This window comes from Rhinatrema bivittatum, chromosome 1 (assembly GCF_901001135.1).
Source record: "Rhinatrema bivittatum chromosome 1, aRhiBiv1.1, whole genome shotgun sequence".
NCBI classification, from domain to species: domain Eukaryota; kingdom Metazoa; phylum Chordata; class Amphibia; order Gymnophiona; family Rhinatrematidae; genus Rhinatrema; species Rhinatrema bivittatum.
This window is the reverse complement of record NC_042615.1, coordinates 135,742,061-135,765,617: the sequence shown is the minus strand read 5'-3', so window position 1 is coordinate 135,765,617 and position 23,557 is coordinate 135,742,061. Positions and strand designations below refer to the sequence as shown.

The 23,557-nt window shown below is 41.7% G+C and overlaps 1 protein-coding gene across 4 annotated transcripts in view; it reads left to right on the top strand.

Moving 5' to 3' along the window:
* KIAA1211 (KIAA1211 ortholog) overlaps positions 1-23,557 on the top strand; it is a 323,042-nt gene that overhangs the window by 243,129 nt on the left and 56,356 nt on the right. For all 4 annotated transcript variants that reach the window (XM_029587324.1, XM_029587319.1, XM_029587303.1 and 1 more), the window contains one exon: positions 10,873-11,005. In XM_029587324.1, coding sequence (XP_029443184.1) covers positions 10,889-11,005 — 117 coding nt within the window. In that variant the 5' untranslated portion in view covers positions 10,873-10,888. The remainder of the gene's footprint in view (positions 1-10,872; positions 11,006-23,557) is intronic.

Genomic DNA, 23,557 nt, shown 5'->3' with positions numbered 1-23,557 from the left:
TCTAGATGACCCTGCAGCCAGGATGTCCCAATCAACATCCCACTGATTGACATCCCCTAGCAATAGCACTTCCCCTTTCATAACAATTTTGTGAATACCCGCCATTAAATCTCTATCCATTTTTTTCTGCCTGCAATTGAGGTCTGTGTACTAAACCAATATAAACAGATGTTCCATTCTCTCTTTACAGATTAACTTTTTTACCTCATAAACCCTGCATTTCTGTTGCTTTAATATTATTTTGTAAATATAGTGCCACTTCGCCTCCCTTTCTTCTTACCTCGTCCTTCCTGAATAGATTGAAGCCCGGTATAACTATATCCCAGTCGTAGTTTTCATATACCCCATCTCCATGACAGCCACTGCATCCAACTCAGTCTGTTCGATGACTGCTTCTAGATTTTCCATACTATGAGCATTACTATACATAGCTTTCTAGATGTTGCCCTTTTTTCCCATTTCTAGACAAAATGTTTAATGTTGCAAATTGTTTCTGCATTTCTTGTAGCTTTCAGAACCCAAAGAGTCCAACTTAAATCTGTGAGCAAATCAATACTCTCTCCCAGAACTAACAACTCTTTCTCTGCCACTTACCACTGGCCGTCTCTAAACTTCTCCCATAGGTAGCATGCACCCAGCAAACATTTTCGGGGGAGTTTAGATTCCCAGAACAATTGTTATAAAAAGTTAATTTTGCTTGGGTTACAGAGAGAGTCTCTAATTGGCAGTTAACTAGTTTTAGCCCCATCTGGGTACAAAACAGCAGATCTCTACTCAGGCCAAACTGTTTTCCAACTGAGAGGAATGGTCAAGAAAAGATATTTTATGGTTGGGTTTGTTTTATTTGTTGTTGTATAGTTATTTATGTTGCTATTATAATGTGCTGTTCTTGTAATCCACTTAGAATGAAATTTTATTATAAGCGGAATATAAAAATGTTAAAATAGAACAAACAAATAAATAAAGCCCCTCCAACATCACTCCCTCCGCATCAAGAAAAATAAGAACCTAAGAAGTTGCCATACTAGCTCAGTCCGAGGGTCCATCAAGACCAACATCTTGTTTCCAATAGTGGCCAATCCTGGTTACAAGTACCCAGACATTAAATAGATCCTGTGCTACTAATGCCAGTAATAGCAGTGGCTATTCCCTAAGTCAATTTGATTAATAAGTTCCTTCTCTGTCAGGAACTTATCCAAAACTTTTTTAAACCCAGCTAAACTAACTGCATTAATCACATCTTCCGGCAATGAATTCCAGAGCTTAATTATGTGTTGAGTGAAAAAGAATTTTCTCGATTTGTTTTAAATGTGCTACTTTCGAACTTCTTGGAGTGCCTCCTAGTCCTTCCATTATCTAAGGAGAAAATAACTTATTCACATTTACCCATTCTAGTCCTCTAATAATTTTATAGACCTCCATCTTATCCCCCTCGGCTGTCTCTTCTCCAAGCTGAACAGCCCTAACCACTTTAGCCTTTCCTCATAGGAGAACTGTTCCATGCTCTCTATCATTCTGGTCACCCTTCTCTGTACCTTCTTCAGTACAAATATATCTTTTTTGAGATGTGGCGACCAGAATTGCACAAAGTACTCAAGGTGCAGTCTCACCATGGAGCAATACAGAGGCATTATGACATTTTCTGTTTATTCACCATTCCCTTCCTAATAATTCCTAACATTCTGTTTGCATTTTTGACAGCCACGGCACACCGAGCTGACGATTTCAATGTATTATTCATTATGATGCCTAGATCTTTTTCCTGGATGGAAACTCTTGGCTCCCTTCTACCAGTAGTCTACATCGAAACGTTAGAAGTATTCCACTAGCGGGGTTCCCGATTACAGCATTTATTTTCAGCTTTTGGAAATGCAAAGTTGAGAACACATACTCAGTTCACATAAAGCAGAATATATCCATCAGATATAAATCTCTGCTAGTAACCACTTGAGTGTAATAAACTTAAAGCAATCAACCCAGAAATGAATGGTCAATGCAATGAGTTTTCCAAATCCTCTGAGCAACCAGATCGGTCAGATGATATCCGGAAATGAAGTTCAGCTCATGCATGACTTACTGGTAGCATCTGTACTGTCCATTTCAAATCAAGGCACAGAGGGTAGACTAGCTTTCACACACCAACTGCTAAGCGGAAGAAATTTCTTTTGACAGATGTCAAGCTGTCAATATTACAAGCACACAGGCATTTACAAAGCATTAAAGTGTAACAATTTGCAACGTGATCTTTCTCGCTAGCACACTGTGTACTGGAATAATGGAGGGATAAATAAATGTTCTATTGACAGAAAAAAAATTATACTAAGAGCAGCAAAAATAACACTGCAATTATTTGAAGGAGTCTTCTGCTGTCTTTTTTTTTTTCAGCTTTGCTTTCATAATCGTCTCCCAGGATTGAAAGAACTGGTAAAAATCTTTTCCTTGATTAGTATTTAGCTCATTTACTTGCAGAGGGAGGCTTTGATTGCAAATGTGTGCTCTGCTTCTCAAACACCAGCATGATTTTGAGATTTATGAATGTACTAAATTTTCTTTTTCATTTTTTTTTTTATTTGAAGACAAATTTACTTATGAAAATGAGTGAAATAAGGCTTCAAAATTCCATTAAAAGACCACTTTGGGAATGAGAGACGTTTTGCTTAGGTAATGATAAAGAAGGTGGATTTATTAAGAGGCTAATTTTCTACCTGCCCACATTGTTGCAAAAGCCCATGTTTCCTTTCTAATCTGTGTAGTTTACACCAATTTTCAAAATGAAAGTAAGTGCATTCATCCCCTTTGAAAATGATCCCAGGAATATGACCCACACACTAATTTGTGCTAATTTGCACAGGTAGATTTTTTGAGGAAAAATGCAAAAGTACATGCCAGCCCCTCCCTGACCCTACTTCAGGGAGCACCTCTTCTCGCCGCAGGTAAAGTTGCATGAGTCGTGGCACAGTGTACTTAAGTTTACCTGCATACAGGGAGCAGTATTCTAAAAGCCCATTTCCATTAGTAAACCATTGTTTTACAACCATGAATTTGGCTTTTTGAATTGTCTTCCCTATAGGCAGTGCTGCTTGCCACTGAACTGCTGTAAGCTCTGTTAAAGTAAAATGTCTCTTCTTAGCTTCTCCTGTGTCAGACTGCTCGTATTTCCCTCTCTACTGAGCCCCTCCTACATGCAATGGCTATGGGTTTTTTAGACTGGGGCAAGCAATGCCGCAAGTCTTCAAGAGCCAGAAACAGGTATGGATTTCAGGATAGGCACAATAAACAGTCAACAAATTGTTTGCATATGTCATTGGTTTCCTCAGAGATTTTGCCTGACCCGGTTATGAATTCTAATTAGCCAGTGGTCAGCCAGGGGATGCAACACTGACTGGAAAAGGCATGGGTAGATTCCTTTTGGAAATTGCACATAGGTACGAAGGACTCATGGTCTTTGCACCTGCTTTTGCTGCAGGCAAAAATGTGTTGGGGGGGGGGGAAAGGTTATCTAGATTTGAAGATCAATTTGTGTGCATTTGTTTCCCTACCCCTTTCATGGGACCGCCTGTCCCCTCAATCTGGCAAGCTATGGAAGTCCGTACAGAAGTTGACTTAGAGAATAGCCACTGCTATTATTAGCACTGGTAGCATGAGATAGACTTAGCTTTGGGGTACTTGCCAGGTTCTTATGGCCTGGATTGGCCACTGTTGGAAACAGGATGCTGGGCTTGATGGACCCTTAGTCTGATCCAGTATGGCATTTTCTTATGTTCTTAAATTTCAGGCAGACCAGATTATGTAGGTAAATCACAATGCACCCTGGTAAATGGCTTTAAAAATTGCCCTCTCCATGTCTATTGAAAGGACTTTTAAGAAGCAAAGGTGACACACGTTCTACCGTGCACTTGATTGAATGTCTGCTGTATTAAAAGGTGCCTATTCAGCAATTTATGTCCTGAGCTAGAAGGGATGGTGAATAAAACGAAAGTATGAGCTTCCTTGCTGTCACATAAGATGGCTGCTGCTTGGATGCCAATGCAAGGGAGCATCTGGGTCAGAGATTAGGTGTTCACAGGGAGTGCCTCTTAGAAGCATTCCTGGAGATACGAAACCCAACTTTCTAGAACAATGACTAGACTGAATAGAATATACTCTTTCAATGTCGATGGTATACGATCCCCGACAAAACTTGAAATATATTCAATGATATTTAAGAAATGAGGAGCTCAGGCAGTTTTTCTCCAGGAAACACACTTGGAAGATATCGAATCTCAGAAAATGAGGAGTGAATAAGTACTTGTGGATTTGCCTTCCTGTAGAAGGCAGAGAAGCATAGCCTTTCTAAAGTACAAGATGCTGCCTTTTATTGAGACCTAGTGAAAAGTGCTTGGGTTATCTGCTCTATAGCAGATATGAATTTTAAAATCGAACAAAAGTGAAAATGACAAGTATTATTTTATTTTGTTAAGTAATTAGCACAAAACCTATAGACACTTAAGGAACTTCTCTATAAAGTATGAGGTAGATATTGAGCCACAGTATAACTTGGCTAATTAGCAGGATACATTTATCCGGCTAACTTAGTCCATAAATTCAGTGATGTTGTAGAGCTGCTGAATATATCCGGCTATCTTAAAGTTAGCTAGATATCTAGCTAACTTTAAAACAGCTCTATGGGCTGACCAGAATTAGCAGGATAACTTATCTGACTAACTCAGCTCCTCCCAGAATGCCCTTGTCCCACCTGCCACTTAGCCGGATAACTATTTATTAGTTATCCAGCTAAGTGGTGGTATTTGAGTGGGGCCAGAAATTCAGTCGCTACTACTTAGCCAGAAAAGTATTAAATTATTCGGCTAAGTAGTGCTGAATATTTCCCTTTATGTTAACAGTATATTAGATGTCTCTCATTGCCCAACTATAGAGTGCTAAATAGCGATTGTTACAGAGGAAGCTTAAGAAGCACTGGTTCCAGTACAGATCCCTGGGGCACTGCATTAATACCATCCTCCACTGAGAGAACTGTCTTTTAACCAGCTCACAATCCACTACAGTGCCATATACATGGGTAGGCTGGGTGGACCTTAGCCCACCCACTTAGGGCTCAGGCTCACATAATCAAGGCTGCCTGACACCAGAGAAAAAGGCCTGCAGGATGGTCATCGCGGTTCCCATGCTGCCACAGCCAAAGTGGGAGAGGGCCACCATGGGACCCCAATTCACAGCAGCCAAAGGAGAGAGCCACCATGCACTCCATCCCGCAGAACTTGAAGAAGGGGTCTGGCAGTGCCTGAGGAAGGCACACTGTGTATGTGTGTGTGTGTTTGTGTGTGTTTGAGTGGAGCATCTGTGTGTTTGTGTGTATATGTGAGTGGGAGCCTGTGTCTGTGTGGCAGCCTGGGTGTGTGGGACCTTGTGTGTGTGTGTGTGAATATGTGTTTGGGGGAACCTGTGTGTGTGTGTGTGTGTGTGTGTGTGTGTGTATGTGAGTGGGAGCCTGGGTGTGTGTGGCAGCCTGGGTGTGTGGGACCTTGTGTGTGTGTGTGAATATGTGTTTGGGGGAACCTGTGTGTGTGTGTGTGTGTGTGTATGTGAGTGGGAGCCTGTGTCTGTGTGGCAGCCTGGGTGTGTGGGACCTTGTGTGTGTGTGTGAATATGTGTTTGGGGGAACCTGTGTGTGTGTGTGTGTGTGTGTGTGTGTGCCTGCCTGTGCCTGTAAGTGGGCACCTGAGAAACAGGACTTTGTAGACAGCATATTAGCAAAAAGTACTTGGCATTGCTCAGATTGTCTGATTCACAACTGATGTACATTTTCAAAACCAAACAAAAGTGGTAAAGGTAAATATTCTTTAAAAGTATTAACAAATTAAAAGAAGAGCGTGTGTGTGTGTGCAGGGCCGGAGAGAGCAGGAATTAGGCCCGCGCCAGCTAAGAAAAGTAGGCCCCTATGTAAGGTTCTGATGCGATACTTAATAAGAGAAATCATTTTCTAAATTTCCCAAATAATTTTTATTTATTTAAGAAGGCTTTACGAGCTTTTTTTCTTAGCAAATTCTTCAATTACAATTGAAATTTTTATTTATACATGTTAGAAATAGATATAGTTAGCTTTTTTAAAACTTTGCCCAACAAAAGTAGGCCCCTTGAACATTGTAGGCCCTAGCCAAATGGCCATGTTGGCACCCCCTCTCTCCTGGAGTGTGTGTATGTGTGTGAGTCTGTGTGTCTGTGTGTGTGTGTGGGGGGGGGGGGGGGGGGGGGGGGGATGCCTGAGAGGGTTTTGCAATTACCCAAATAAGGAGAACCTTATATCATATAACATATATCATTTAAAACACACATTTATTTAAGAAAGACACAACTTAATATAAACCCACATATACAGTCATACATTTAAAACATCACAAACGTGAAAGTCATATAGGCAGAAAATATTCATAAACAAGATGTAATCATAAACAATATAACATTCAAATGTATCATCCCATATATTGTATTAAAGTGCTTCTAAGTGCAAGTTCTCATAGCTTTCAGCTTCACAGCTCTCCTCCGTTAAATTCTCATGGCTTTGAGCTTCACAGTTCTCCTTCATTAATCACTGCCATAATGAAATTCACTCGAGTACCACCCGTCACTACTCCCGATACTACTCCCGACGAAGATCTCCGTTTCACCTGACAAGCAGGCTTCCTCAGGGGAAACGTCTAATATCCCATGTGAGTCCAACCAAGGGACACACAAAAATTGTATATCCAAGTCACGAATTTTTCAAAAATCTTTAATTCACTTGAACTTCATCAAAGCTTCATATCCATTCTTCAATTTGATATATGTTATATGATATAAGGTTCTCCTTATTTGGGTAATTGTGTATATTGGGGAACCAATATTTGATTATTTTCCCTCAGTTATTGTATACCCTGAGAGGGTTTTGCAGCAGAGTATGTTTGTACAGTGCGCCTTTCATTGTTCAGGATGTCACCTGGTGGCCACAGATGGACACGACAATGTGACCTAAACAAACCTTTAATATATCTAGATTAGCTGATCAAAGATCCTTACTCAGTTCATTATTATGGCTGGCTCTATTAATAATCAAAAATGTGTGTTTTGTAATTTCTGCACTCCTAATATCTAGAATCAATCTTTTTTTTTCTCTTCTGTGATGGCTAAACTAGTGCGATTTAGTGATCAGAATTGTAATTGTTGGCACTGATGTCAAAACAATTGTTGCCAATTGGCTCCACATTTTATGAGGAACAGGCTAATCCAGTCCTGCTTTACCCTGTTGCATGCAGGGACTTGTAGTTATGATTGTCCCATTGATTTACCTAAGAAAATCAGAACTACAAGTCCCTGAATGCAGGACTGGATTAACCCGTTCCTTATGACATGGAGCTAGGTGGCAAGCCTAATTCCTGGAGAGAATGCAGACCTGCTAAGCCTGCAAGGGATCCATCCTTCCAGCTAGGAGTTTATTTTATCTGAAGGACTTAGGATTTTTTTATATTAGTCCAGTAGATGGTATCACAACCTACAACGAATCTGCTTTTCTTTGAGATCAATACGGATAATTCCCAGGGCCAGATTAACAGGTCATGCACCCATAGAATATGGAGGTGGAGGAGTTTTCCTCTCCCTTCTTCCTGCAAGGGAGAGGGGAATGAGGGATACGATCCCTCCTGCCTAAATCCTTTTCTCAGGTCATCTCTCCCTCCCTCGAAGCTGCTCAGCAACAGAAGACAAAGAAAGTGCGGAGCCTTCAGCAGTCCTCTGCGCTGACTGAACCTCTGGCATCCTGCCCCATCCTCCCACACAAGCTTCCTGTTACCAGGGAAACCCATGTGAGGGGTGGAGCACCACAGGGCTCATCAGTGCAAGAGGGCTGCTGAAGGCCCTGCTCCAATGTTTCCTCATCCTCATTCTACTAACCACAGATCACCCCCGCAAGAGGGAAACAACAGCACAACAAAAGATTTGGATTTAAGTTTAGGCATTGGTGGCGACTCTCCAGTGCCTATAAGAATTTGGCGCTGGATACAGTTGCCTACGTTACCAATACCTAAATCCGGGCCTGGTAATCCCCGGTGGAGATCATTCATAAAATGCAGTCTTTTAAGTTGTTATGCAATTCTAGAATGTTTTTTTCCAGGACTCATTACCTCATTTGCTTTTTAAAACCATTTGTTAGTGTGACATTGTAGTGCAATAAATTGCACCAAATTAAACCACAGTACATTTGCTGTTTTCACAGAAAGATTTGTAGCTTTCAGGTGTAGCTCATGAAAAATGAAAAAAACCTGTGTTTTCAGTTTGTTTTTCTGTCTATCACCTTTCTGCCATGCTGTGCATCAACAGATTTGTATCAGTTCTGTTATAATGTGGTATTTATTACTATTGATTTTTAGTACTTATTGTTTCATTGATAATATATTTTACTAGTTTGATTTTATTGTAAATTAAGGTTTGGTTGTTTTATTTTATACACTGTCATGCCATTATATTTTGGTTGTGTGTTTTCTTTGTAAATTATTTTTATAATGTGAATGAAATGGTGGTAAATCAAATAAATAATCAATTTTGGTAACATTACCTAATAGGCAAATGGAAAAACCATAATGAGATCATTCATGCTGAGAAAAATGTTTCTAAAATGAATATTTGCCCTTTTATTTGTTGCACATATAACACAGTGCATATACTGCTCTTTGGACCTCAAGGCTGCTTACAACCATCCTGCTGATGTCACAATCTTAGCATAGTTCCCTCTATGCTGAGCACATGACAAATTGCTCATACTGTTGCGGTCTCCGCCGCTTCCCCTTCGCTAGGTCTGAACAGTGCCTACCTCCGCTGCTGGAAATGCCGCGTTCCGATTGGCTGGGACCCCGGCGGCGCCGTCTGCTCCACGTGGCGGCCGCCATTGCTTGCCCGTCTCTCCGCTGCCTCGCGCGCGAGGACGCCCACTTTTATGCGCACAGCTCCCGGAAGTCTGGCCCCGCCTGCACTGATGACGTCACGCCCTAAGCCCGATATAACCGGCGTCCGGACTCCTTCTCCTTGCCTTGCAGCGAGGTTCACTACTGCCTAGTAGTTCTGAGTTGCGCTTCGTCTGTTCTTCGTTCCTGCCTTGACCTTTGGACTGCCTTTGACTCGCTTCAGCCTGCCGCCTGCCTCTGACCTTGGTTCGTTCCCGACTTCGCTTCTGTCTGCTGCCTGCCTCCGACCCCGGCTTGTTCTCGACCCTGCTTCAGTCCACAGCCTGCTACAGACTCCATTCCAGTCTACAGCCTGCTTCAGTCCACAGCCTGCTACAGACTCCATTCCAGTCTTCAGCCTGCTTCAGTTCCAGCTTACTACAGACTCTGCTTCAGTATCCGGTTAGCTACAGTTCCCGCTGCCGCCCGCTGTCCTGTCATCAGCTGGCCCTCGGCCTGTACAGCCGGTCCTCGGACTATCTAATACTTTTGGACTTCCTATACTAGAGTTCCGGCCTAGGCCATTCCTGCCACTGGACTTTGAGCCTATTCCCCAAGTCCCAAGGTTCCAGGACCCTACGGGCTCCTCCTGGGGGGCTCCTGGTTCCCGGGTGAACACCGCCAGCCTGTGGCTCCGCCTCCCGGCCTACCCTGTCATCCTAGGTGGGCCGGCCCAAGGGTCCACTACCTCGCCTGCAGTATCAGACTGCAACACATACATTTTGGAGCATCACTTACCAGTTTTACATGGTCGCTTACATACATTTTTCTTTGTGCTAATACTGGCATTCAAAAATTGTTGGTTTAAAACAAATTGTTGCTCACACACACAAAAAAATTTGCACACACCTTGTCACTCCTTGGAGGGAAAATTGATCCTAACCCCTCCAACACCATAAACTGCACTTATCTGAGCTTTGTGGGGGATCAATAGAACTATGGAAGCCCAAAAAGACAATGAAACGTGCCCGTTTTGTGCTATGTTGGAAGCATACATGTCTCTAGCTTGTTTTAATTTTGTTTCAAAAAAAGCTACTGTACCATACCATGTATGACAAATTTACATTCTTACAGTACCAACAGGATTACTTTAAGAATGTATTTAAGCACACTGCTGCATGAGCATTGGTATTGAATATGTGAACAAGAAAACTGGTACCGAATGGATAGCTATGACATAAATACACCACGTCTCCCATATTTCTCTGTGCATCCATTCCAGGGAACAAAAATCTGGATATATACCAGCAGCTGAAGCCCATTAGCGATACAGTGTATCTCTGGTTTGCATATAAATTTGATTTTCTCAATGCATACTTATGTATGTCTATGTGGTCTATCATTAAAATCTTAGGTTTTCAATATCATTTAGTGCGATTATAAGAAATACAAAAACATGCTAAATAGATCCAACAGACCTGGTGACCAGGATTGTAGGTCAGTTTGTTAAATGGTGTGCTGCAGCTTATTCTTGATCAGTGCTGTCATCTCAGTTCTAAGCAGGTGCCAAATTAGCCAATTTATAAAAAAAAAAAAAAAGGAATGAGAAGGGGGGGCTTATAGAATCATCGATATTTTGATTAGATTAGAAAGCAGATTTTATCACCTTGAAGTGCACAGTGAGGAGTTGCAGAGGCTTCCAGCCCTTCAAACAGCAGATGCATACATTGATTGCTTCAGAGGTTGGGAATAATAGACTGCTATATAATTTATGAGCTGGCTAGTATGGCAAGAGAGTTTGTTGCAAGTGAGTCAGTGTGTACGCTGGAGTTTTAATGTAAGAGATGAGGGGTTTCTCTCGTTTCTGGGCCTGTAACTGAAGTGGGGCCTGAAATGTATCAACACTGGACTGTTTGAGACTAGAAATGAATTCTGACATTGGCTTTTAAATTGCATTTTGCAGGGCTCCCAACAGTACTATGGGCACAAGGGCGTTTTCTCATGACAGTATTTTCATGCCAGATGGCCAAGAGGAGGAGGAGCAGGTAGCCCAAACAATGTCTCAGGATATCTTGGGCAAAGTTAAAACCCTTCAGGTAAGATTTAACAGTGATGAAATGGCCAAGTGACTACCATTTTGAAAATCCATTGCCTCATTTTACTTTGAAGCCATGCAATCTATAGTAGGCAGGAAAGAATGGGAAGGGAGAGAGGGAGTCAGTGATCTTCAACCTTGGATTACTGCAAATATACAAGTTGACAAGTCTCAGCCATATTCTATCTTGTTTCAATCTTTATATTTAAGTATTCCTAAGAACATAAGAAATTGCCATGCTGGGTCAGACCAAGGGTCCATCAAGCCCAGCATCCTGTTTCCAACAGAGGCCAAAACCAGGCCACAAGAACCTGGCAATTACCCAAACACTAAGAAGATCTCATGCTACTGATGCAATTCAGTTCTGTATTTCCCTTCTAACACAGATTCATTTGTGTGAAAGTTACTCAATGTTTTAGGAGATACCACTGTTTCCAGAGTTTCAGCTTGATTATCACCTTTTTGAGGGAGTAGGAAGAAAAGTGTGAGTATAGGGGAACCAGTGACCACTTTACAGTTAGACTCAAGATGTGGAATTTACATTTTGCAGATGGTCACACTCTGTGGCTGGCAGCTGGGTGGTATCATTAGCAGTGTGGAAAGGATGACTAGGCAGAGTGCATAGACCAGATGGTCTTTTTCTGCCTTCATTTACTATGTTACTGTTTACAAGATCTGCACGAAAATTCAGAACAGCTTATCATTAAGGGGAAGCTTCTTCCAAAACTTAGAGAGAAGGGTATATCTGTGAAGGGTTTCCTAATGTGTACAGCAAATTCTCAGTCTGGAAAAAAAAGAAACCTAGACAGATGGTTATGTAAGCAGAGGAGGAAGTGATGGGATTAGTTTACTTAATTTGGGCCTTTCACCAAATTATTAAGGGAACTCTCCATCGTTTAGTGCAGAGGAATTCTACAGCATTTATTTTTTTAACAATCACAATTTGCAAGCTTAGAAATTTCCAGCCTTTAATTATCAACCTATAGGTATGCAGTTTATTTCTTTGAAAAAGATATACAGTTCTTCTGTCTCGATTTTCTGATGTCACAGGGCTAGTTAATTTTGTTATGATGACAAAGAGGGACAAGTCCTTGAATGTCCCATAGACACTGAGGCCTGCTGTCTATGGGGAAACTCTTTAGTGCATTTTATTATTTATTTTATTTAAAATTTTCTATATACCACTTATTCAATTTGGGTAGACCTAAGCGATTTACAGAAAAATACATAGTAAATTAAATTTACATAATAAAGCAAGCAAAGATGAAAACAATTTAAATCATACATAATGCAATGAGTTAGAGTAAGTTAGTGAAGGAAAGAAGGGTGAAGAAAAAGAATTATTTATATGCAAGTGTAAATAAGTAAGTTTTTAACTATTGCTTAAACTCTTTAGAAGTGGATAGTGATCTGAGGTGATCAGGAAGGAAGTTCCATAGTGAAGGGCCTGCAACGGAGAAGGCTCGATGTCTAGTGAGATCTAGTCTTGCCATTCAAACTGTTGGTACCTCAAGTAAACATTTATTAGAGGATCATAGTTGTTGGAAGGGTTGATAAAGTCGAAGAAGGGTGCTGTAGGGTTGTGGATTAGATTATGTTTTAGACAAAGGATTTTGTATTGTATACGAAAAGTGATAGGGAGCCAATGTAATGTGAAAAGAACCTTTATTTTTTGTCCTGAGAGAATACAGGCAGCTGCATTTTGAGCTAATTGTAAAGGACGGAGAGAGCAAATATTAAGCCCAAGAAGTAGACTATTAAAGTAATCAAAGCCAGAAAAGATCAAAGATTGAAGAACTAACCGGAAATCATTAAAGAATAAAAGAGGTTTTAGATTTTTTAAAAACAAATTTTATAGAGTTTCTAACTACAGCAGAAATGTGGTGAGTCATGGATGTCTGAATCAAGTAATACTCCAAGGTAGCATGCTTTGGAAGAGAGCAGTTGTCAGAGTAGATGGCTTGGAGGACAGCAGGATGATGAATTAATTGTAGAGAGATGTAATATTTCTATCTTAGAAGTGTTTAATTTCAACTGATTATGAGAAAGCCATGTTTTAACAGAGTGGATGCAAAGAGAGACAAAATCTAGTGTAGAAGACTATGAGTGATTATACGAGATGAAAAACTGAATATCATCAGCTTAGATTTTATAATTAACTACAAGTCCATCAAGAAGCTGACATAAGGAGATTAAGTAGATGTTAAAGAGAATGGCAGATAGTGCAGAACCTTGGGGAATGCCAGATGTAATGGTATACCATCTGGAGTGTGAATGACCGACATTTACTTGCTGAGGTTGGTTGGATATAAAGAATGTAAACCAACTAATAGCTGGATTTATCAAATTGCTATAAATATTGCATGTGGTAGAAAAAGGGGTGTGTTTTATGTTAATTATCACCATGTGCACTTTACATAGGTAGTGTGTTAACGTCTTGCACATTGCAGTAATAGCTAAATGAAGTTAGTATTTCACTACTGGGGGAAGGGGGGAGTGAGAGACTATCTACAATGCCCTTCTAGTAGTGAGCTATTATATCTGTATAGGAGGTAACTCGAGGTGAGGTTTAGGTAGTAGTGTAGGGGTTAGGGGCCACTTTTACATGCAGAGTGAGATGTATGAACAGAACAGTATGCTCTTGTGAAGATTTGATGTCCTTCGGCGTGAGGAAACTCACACAAAGATGAGATTTGTACAATGTTCTCTCAACCTAGCTTGATGAGTCCATCAAGCTAGGTTGAGAGAACATTGTACAAAGACAAAATGAGTCCATTAAGCTAGGTTGAGAGAACATTGTACAAATCTCATCTTTGTGTGAGTTTCCTCATGCCGAAGGACGTCAAATCTTCACAAGAGTGTACGGTTCTGTTCGTATGTCTCACTCCGCATGTAAAAGTGGCCCCTAACCCTTACACTACTACCTAAACCTCACTTCAGGTTACTAGGTGGACCTCCTATAGTAGCATAACTAGCTGCTTACTATGATGCCACCCCAGAGGTTCTCTCCCCCTCCCCCCACCTCTATTCCCCCCCCCCCCCCCCCCCCCCCCAGCCTAAAAATGTCCAAAACAGAATTTGCAAAAAAATCACAAATTGCACTATGGGCATATCACACAGCTTAACACAATTACACAATTGAAAAAGGTGTAGTTATTTTTGGCATTAAAAATGTGCAATATTGTGCATTATAGCTTCACACTTTGTAAAGCCAGCCCACTTTTTCAGAAATCCCACCCTGGACTCCACCCCAATCTTTCCCCCTTTAAAAATTTACATCACACCATGCATTATGGCACTTATCACATGCGTTAAGGTGTTTTCACATACATTAAGGCGTTTTTCGCATGTGAAAACACCATAACGCAATTTGAAAAATGACCCTGTAAGTACTGTGCCTGAGATGCCAATAGATTGTAGGCCTTTGATAAGGATTTCATGGTTTATGGTGTCAAAAGCCACAGAAATGTCTAGTAGTACAAGAATATAGTCAGTGTTCATGTCAAAACTTCGAAGAATGGTATCGAAGGTACCAGATTCTGGGTTTTTGTTTATTAATCAGGTCAAAAAGATGAAAAAATCTTTTTGCATCACTGTCAAACAGGTGAAAAAAAGAAAATCATATAGGATCATCCTGCAATCATAAATGGTGAAAGACATCTTGAGCAGAGTCTGCACTATTTTATAACTTGCTTAATTCATACACACTATGTAAATTTGTACATAATTCTTATACTGTAAGCACCCTCTCCTGCTTTTGCCCTTCTCTCCAGTTAGAATTTGCTTAAACTATCTTTTCTCTAACAGCCTAGTTCCACATTCCCTGTTATAATGTAACTGTTGTTAATTTTTGTTTTTGTTTGCTCTGTTAATTGGTTCCCCCTAGTTTTATGTAAACCGGTACGATAGGACCTGGTCTTGAGCATCGGTATATTAAAAGAATTTAAATAAATAAAAATAAATAAATAGAATATGTCTGCAGTAAACCTTTCTATAAATACATAAATATAGTAGTATTGTAAAGAGAAATGCAGATTTTATCCCATTTGAAGAAGAATAGGGCCACATGGGGAAGAGCAGTGCCAGTAAAGGATATCTGCTGAGCTGGTACCTTGTTTGATTGATTACACCCAGAATTGCTCAAGGAACTTAGGGCCATAATTATTACTAAAGCTTTTCTTTCCATAGGCACAGAATAGGAGAAGAAAGCCTCAGTAAATCATGTGACATCAAAACCATTTTGTAAGGTTTCCTCAAATTCTTTGCAGATAAGTTTATACCGGTGCTTGGTTGATAGCTATTGGGGTTTTAAAGGGGGAAAAAGATTGAACCAGTTGTAACCCCCTCTCCAGTTTAGGAACCAGGAGGGCAAGGGTACACAAGGGTCTCAGGGCCAATCCTTTACCTTTCTCCCATTTTGACACAGCTCTTTTTTCAATGGGGGGGAGGACTAAATTCGCCAGGGCTCAAGATGGCTGGGGTGACTCTCAGTGTGTTGCCCGGAGGGGGGGGATGTAACAAGCCTCTATCAGATTCAAGGGATTGAGTGCCACAAAAGACTCTGGAGGCTCAGATTGAGTGTCCAAAATTAAATCTTTTTGTCAGAGTTCTTAAATAGCAAATTATCACTGCTCACATCAGTTCTTGGCCTAAAACAGGTCAGATTTACAGTTCTCCAATCTACTGTATCTGTGCAAGTGTTTCCCAGTATTGGGCAGGGAAAACTCTCGCTCGTTATGATTTAGATAAGCAAGGTTCCCAGCCAGGCAGGGTATCCTTAAATGGGATGGAAAACCCCTTCTAAAAATACTGATTGGCAAAAGAATTACAGCTTCTGCAGTCTCCCCTAAGTATCTCTCTCCCAGGTTGTCCTCAGAATAGAAATTTAGGTCTTACTCACAGTTCTCTTCTTCAGTTGTCTCAATAGGACTTTTCATAGGAAAAGTCCAGTAGCAGAAAACCCAGCATCTCTATGCAGATGTCTCCTCTCTGAAGAGGAGAAGGGTGGCCAAAATCTTCCTTCTGGGAACTCAGAAAAAAATCTTTGCAGAAAGATAGCAAAAATCTGGAATCTTTCTGCAGCGAGCCATCATTTAACATCTTTCCTATCTCCTGATCAAACCTAACTGGTGGAGACCTCAAATTCCTCCAACTAGGGATATCAGGGCAAAAACATCCAAAAATCTGACTCAAAAGCAGAAACAGCACCCAGAAAGGCACTGAACCCCTTCCCACTAGGGTATTGCTCCAGGCTGAGAAACCCAGTACCCAAGCAGGGGAACAACTCAAGGAAAAACACTCCCACTCTCTCTCTCTAACTCTTAACCAAAATGCTACACCTAGTAATGCTGCAGCCTGCTTTTATAGGCAGCAGGGGGCTGGCCATTCCAGCAACCTCAGTGGAGGAGCTGTTCAGATTATTTATTTATTTATTTATTTATTTATTTATTTATTTATTTAACACTTTTCTATACCGACCTTCATGGTAGAGACCATATCAGATCGGTTTACATCGAATTGGGGAACTGAACCAAGAACAGTAACCAAAAACAATAGGTTGAACATGAAAAAACAAAGTTACATTTAACAGGGAAATTAAACTAGGAAGCATAGACTGCTGGAAGGAAGGAAAGGCTTGAGACAGAGGAGAAATTATTAGTATAAACAAAGCTGAGTCAGGGGGCTCTTATTCTGGACTTAGGGGTAGTATGGAGATCCATTGCTCCTGAAGGAAGTTCTGTCGACTATTGTGTGTCATGGGTATCTGAGAAGGCTTGGCGGAAAAGCCAGGTCTTAAGTTTTTTCTTAAATGTTAGTAGGCAGGGTTCCATTCTGAGGTCAGCTGGGATGTTGTTCCAAATAGTTGGGCCTGCTGTTGAAAAGGATCGGTCTTTAGTTGAGGTGAGACGTGTGGCTTTTGTATGTGGGGTCTGTAGGGTTCCTTTATATATTTCTCTAGTCGGTCTGTTGGTGAGGTGGAGATTGAGGGGGAATTCGAGGTCCAGATGCAAGTGATTGTAGATGGCTTTGTGGATTAAAGTGAGTGATTTGTGGAGGATTCTGTACTTCACTGGGAGCCAGTGTAGGTTACGTAGGATGGGAGATATGTGTTCTCCCCGGTTGGTGTTGGTCAAGATTCTTGCTGCAGCGTTCTGTATCAACTGTAGCGGCTTGGTGGCAGAGCTGGGGAGTCCCAGGAGGAGTGCGCTGCAGTAGTCGATTTTAGCAAATATCAAGGCTTGCAGAACTGTTCTGAAATCGTGGAAAAAAAGTAGGGGTTTGAGTCTTTTTAGGACTTGAAGCCTGTAGAAACAATCTTTGGTTGTGGTGTTGATCATTTTCTTGAGGTTTAAGCGGTTGTCAAGTAACACCCCGAGATCTCGTACGTGGGTATGCATGAGCTGGGTGTTAAGGTTGGTCTGTGGGAGTGGGTTGTCTTGGTTAGAGGAGATGAGGAGGAGTTCGGTCTTAGATGCGTTAAGGACCAAATTGAGGCTGTTAAGAAGGCTGGTGATCCGATTTAGGCAGTTGTTCCAGTGCGAGAGTGATTTTGCGATGGATTCTGTTATCGGAATCAAAATCTGCACGTCATCTGCATAAAGATAATGAATAAGGTTAAGGTCTGTTAGAAGCTGACAGAGTGGGAGGAGGTATATATTGAAGAGAGTGGGTGATAACGATGATCCTTGGGGTACTCCGAGTGAGGACCTTGTCGAAGGAGATTCTTTATTATTTATTTTAACTTTGAAACTTCTATTACTGAGGAAAGACGTGAACCAACTGAGGGCTGAACCTGATATACCTATTTCTGCTAGGAGAGTCAGAAGGATGGTGTGGTTGACGGTGTCGAAGGCTGCCGAGATGTCCAAAAGAACTAGAAGGAAGGAATGGCCCTTTTCTAATCCCAGAATGATATGGTCTGTTAAGGAAATGAGGAGTGTTTCTGTATTGCGAGATTTGCGGAATCCGTATTGGGAAGGGAATAGAATGTTGTGATCCTCTAGATATTCTGACAGCTGAGTGTTAACCAGTTTCTCTGTAAGTTTGGCTAAGAACGGTAGATTTGAGATGGGGCGGAAGTTAGCAGGTTCTTTGGGGTCTAAGTTGTGCTTCTTGAGGAGGGGTTTAAGAGAAGTGGATTTTAAGCTATCTGGGTATCTCCCTTGTGCTAATGAGCAGTTTATAATATTAGCTAGAGGTCCTGCGATCATGTTTGGAATCAGTAGCAGGAGTTTGGATGGTATATTGTCCACTGGATGGCTAGATGGTTTCTGTCTCTTAAGGAGGGATTCAATCTCCCCGGGAGATGTCAGTTCGAAGTTGTCGAGCTTGATTCCGGAGTGGGTGTGAGTGGTGGAGAATGTAGAGCATGTGCTGGTGTTGGTTGGTAGGAGAGCCAGGGTATTTGTAATCTTCTGTTGAAAGAAAGAAGCAAGCTCATTGGCCTTGGATTGTGCTTGTTCATCAGGTATCGTTGGTGGGGATGACTTTGTGATTTGTGACACATAAGAGAAAAGTGCCTTAGCGTCATATTGGAGGTTGTGGATTTTACTTGCATAGTATTCTCTTTTTGACTTTAGGATTGAGGTCCTATAATGGTGTAGGGTTCCTTTGTAAGATGAGAGTGTAACAGAGTTGGGGACTTTGCGCCATTTATTTTCTTTGTGGCGAAGGACTTGTTTCATCCGTATTAGCTCCTTGGAGAACCATGGTTGATTTCCTTTCTTTTCAAGGTTTATTGTTTTGGAGACTGCAGGGCATAGCTTGTTAGCAACTGCTTCCGTGATGTTGTGCCATGAAAGAACTGCAGAATCGGTGTTGGATAAGTCCAGGTTAGAGAGTTCTTTCGCAAGATGGTCGCTGAGAGTCTCGGGTGCACATGATTTCCTGTAGTGAATGGTGGACGGGAGCTGCGGGCTGTAAGTCTGTTGTTTAGCGGCGATCTTGGTGGTTATCAGAAAGGGATCTGACCAGGGGACTGGGGTAGTCATCACACAGTTGCTTGGTTGATGGCCATTGTGCTTTTTAAAATGAGAAATTATTGAACCAGTTAACTATCATCCCACTAGCATGATATTTGCAATAAGATGAATTTTAGAACCGATCATTTAAATTGGGATAACTATCAACAGAATGCTGTGAGAGGTTTGCTAAATATTTGTGGATAAAAGTGGAGCATTGAGGCAATCAGAATCTAGACAGATACATTTATATCTAGATTCAGAATCCAAAGACTCCGCTGTTTCACGGGAGCTTCCACTACATTTAGATCCACCTCATAAGGAAGAATTTTGATCTTGCAGACCAATTAGATTGATAAATTGATGGCTTCTATAGGCTCCTCCACTGGCTTATGTCCTACTTGGCTTATCAAGAGCCAAGTCCTATTTGGCTTATCACTACAAGATTGGTATTAAGTGTTCCAGCCACTAAAATAGTAAATAGCTCACAGGGAGAATAACTTTCAAACAATTATGCACAGTGGCATATACACATGTATGTGGCCATGCGCATATTATCTATGGTATTTTATAATCATGCATATGATATGTACACATTTTATAAAATATATGTAATTCTACCACGCAACATATGCGCATACATAGGCTTACGCTTAAATACATACACTGAATTGAAACCGCATATATCAATGCATTGAGCATGCGTACTTTACCCCTATTTTAAATCTATATGTATGTATATTTTACGTGTTTAAGTAAACTAGTACTTATTTGCGTAATTCCCGATTTACACGCATTAGTCGGCTAATTTTAAAACATGCACACATCAAGGAAATTAATCAGTTTACCAATTAGTTCACCAGTTTGCCCATTCCTTCTCCAGGTTATCGATACCCTCCTGGTTCTTCAGCCTGAACTCCCCCCAGTCTACCTGGATTTCCCACCCAGTCAGTACTAGATAATAAATATGTTTAATACCACTTATGCCATAATTAGAGGGGTAAAAATACATGAGTAAGCTGGAAAATGTACACGTGTGTCTTTTAAAAATAGCAACTTATGCTCGTAAATGTTAGCCCTGCCTCGGAACACCCTTAGATGGCCCCTTTTTTACATGAGTATATGTGCACGTGAAAGTGATCATAAGCGTGTATTTTCTATTATTATAAAGTACAGAATACGTGAGTGGAGTCTACTTATGTGCATATATGCTATATTTTTCGTGCAAAACGTTTTGAAAATTCACCTTTAAGAGAGGGCATTTTTCCTTTTTTTTCCTTGAAATCAGTAACAATTTGCCCCTTACTTTTAAAAGCCAGTAGAAATGTGGAAAAATATAGCTATTATAGACTGATGGAAACGGTTACCTATTGGGGTAAATTGGTAGAAATCATGATAGTGCCATAGTTAGTGGGCTCCATGGACGAGAGAAATTATGAACCCTTTTGGTCAGTGTTTAGAAGGGGCTGTGGGACAGAAAACTCCTTATTGGCACTTTCTGATAGTTTACACTCAGAAGTGGAAAAGGGAATTGATAACTCGTTGATATTGCTTGATGCGTCATCAGCATTTGATAAGTTAGACCAGGGGTCCCCAACCACCGGTCCGCGGACCGGGACCGGGCCATGGGAGTTTTTTGCCAGTCCGCGGCACCGCCAGCACCGGCAGGTGTGTCGCGCGCTCCCAGTCTCTCCCGCTGCCGTTGCCGCCGGGCTGTCAGCACGTTCAAGCCCAGCGGGAACGGCAGCGGTGCTAGAAGAAGCTGTGGCACCTGCGGCTGGGCCTTTTCTTCTTCCCGCGCCTGCCCTCCCGTGACTCGGAACAGGAAGTAAAAGCGGTGCGCGGGAAGGAGAAAGAGCCGTGCTGCGTGATAAAGTAGCAGCGGCGGCTGCAGCGTCGGTCCCCAAGCAATAGAAGCAGCCGGTAATCGAGAAAGGAGTCAGCAGCATGAGCCTCCTGCTGCTGATGGGATTCTTCTTTCTTGGCCTGCGGGGGCTAGAAGAGGAGGCTGCTGCAGCTACCATTTGTGCTCGGAGAGGGGCGGGGAAGAGGAAGTGAGTGAGAGAAAGAGAGAGAAGCAGGCAGCCAGCCTGTGTGTGATTGACTGGTCAGAGAGCTGATGTGTGTGTGTATGTGAGAGACAATGAAAGTGATTGCTCAGGGAGATGACTGATGTGTATGTGAGAGTGTGAGACATTACTCAGGGAGGTGACTGATGTGTGTGTTTGTGTGTGTGTTTGTGAGAGAGAAAAAGCATGGAAGTGAGAAGTCTGGGTATGTGGGAAAGCATGGGCGTAAGAAGCCTGGTGTTGTGGGGGTGAAAGAAAGCATGGGAGTGAGAAACCTGGGTGAGTGTGCATGCATGAGAGAGAGAGACTGCTTGGTAAGGTGACAGTGTGTGTGAGAGAAAAAGACTGGTGTGTGTGAATGTGAGAGAATGTGATTCAGGGAATGAGAAGCCTGTGCACGTGGAGAGTGAGTATGGAAATGAGAGAGACTGGTGTGTGTGTAACAGAGAGAAAGTGATTATGGGAATGAGAAGCCTGTGCATGTGAAGAGAGTGAGCATGAGAGTGAGAAACCTGGGTGTGTGTGAGACACAGCATGGGAGGGAGAAGCCTGTATATCTGAAAGAGAACATGGGAGTGGGAAGCCTGTGTGTGTGTGTGTATGCATGAGCGAGATCAGGTGACTGGTGTGTGTGTGTGTGTGTGTGAGAGAGAGAGAGAGAGAGAGAAATAAAGTGATTATGGGCATGAGAAGCCTGTGCATGTGAAGAGAGTGAGCATGGGAGTGAGAAACCTGGGTGTGTGTGAGACACATCATGGGAGGGAGAAGCCTGTATATCTGAAAGAGAACATGGGAGTGAGAGACTGGTGAGTGGGTGTGTGTGTGTGTGAGAGAGAAAGAAAATGATTATGGGAATGAGAATGAGAATTATGTGGAGAGAACAAGCATGGGAGTGGTGAGTGAGTGTGTGTGGGTGTGTGTGTGTGTGTGAGTGAGAGAGAGAGAGAGAGAGACAGAAAGTTATTATGAGAGTGAGAAGCCCATATATGTAAGTAGAACACGGGAGTGGGAAGCCTGTGTGTGTGTGTGTATGGCATGAGAGAAACTGTTCAGGAAGGTGACTGGTGTGTGTGTGCCAAAGACTGTTTGGGAGATGATTGGTGTGTGAGAGACAGAAACTGGTCATGGGGGCATGACTGGTATGGTGTGTGTGTGAGAGACATGGGCACTAAGGAAGAAGACCATAAGTATAGAGCTTAGCTTCTACTGCTGCTTCTGGTGTGTGCTACGGCCTGCATGGAAGAGGAGTAGGAGAGCTGCTGGAGGGGGTAAGTAAAGGTGGCTTTTTAAGTTTATTTTTCTTGACTGCCATTTTAATTGTGTGATGTCTGCTTTTTTGAAATATTTTATTGGTGTTTGGAGAATGTTTAATAGTTTTTATGAGTTTTTAATTGTTGGATGTTATTCTGTTCTGTTTGAAACATTTATTCTGCTTATTAGTATAGTTTTACAATTATTTCTGTGTGGGGATCTATAGCTGCTTGCTAGTTCTGTTTTCCTAATAAGAGGTGTATTGGTTTTTAGGACCTGATTTAATATTTGTAGTGTTGCCTTTTCATAGATAGGGTTGCTCCTGTTTGAGTGTATTCCATAATACAGGTGTAACTATGTGCGGATTAGTTTATGTGCATTACTACAGATCCTGGGAGTATGTTAGGTCGGTTCTGTGTCTGTTACCGAGATGAGATATTTTGCTAGCATGGAAGCATTTGTATCGGTCTTATTTGTTGTGTTTTCTCAGAGGACATGCATTGGTGGTAAACTGCTGTCTTTTCATAAGTAGGGCTATTGAGCCTGGAAGTAGAAGGAGTTTGAGTTGCTGTTACTGAGATGTCATCAGAACCAGAATATCTTTTTTGTAGGGTGAGTTGTATGGGGAATGTCATAATTCTGCTTTACATCCATTATTGTGGGTCAGGGGGGTTCCCGTGGATACAAACTGTACTTTTACATCTAGCCCCGTGGCGATCATGGGTCAGTGTGCCATGCATGTGAGAACCTATGGTGAGTTGAGTCACATTCACATTATAAATGTCATAATTAAATGATAAGTGTGCACTAAAATCCAACCCCTCCATAACCCCACCCCATATGACCAAAGCCCCACCCCCACCCCGCCCTGCCGGGCCATGGAAAAATGGTCTTGCTTGAAGCCGGTCCCTGGTGCAAAAAAGGTTGGGGACCACTGAGTTAGACCATTCAATTTCAATTGCTCGTTTGCTGGTCTGAGTCATTCCTGCTTGATAGGGAGCAATGTGCAGTGATGGATACTTATTCTTCTAAGCATTTTCAGTACAGTATCTCCCCATTTCTGTTTAATCCCTTTGGGGATAAAACACTTATTCTATGCTGATGATTTACAAATGTGTCTCCTCTTGGGTGCAGACCAGGTTATTGTTTTAAGGGATTTATCAAACTGCATCATACCTATTCGAAAATAGCTGCCTCAGAACAAATTACAACTTAATGGTGGTAATTTTCAAAAGAATTTAAATGGCCGCTGTGCCGGGCGCCTCTAGCCCT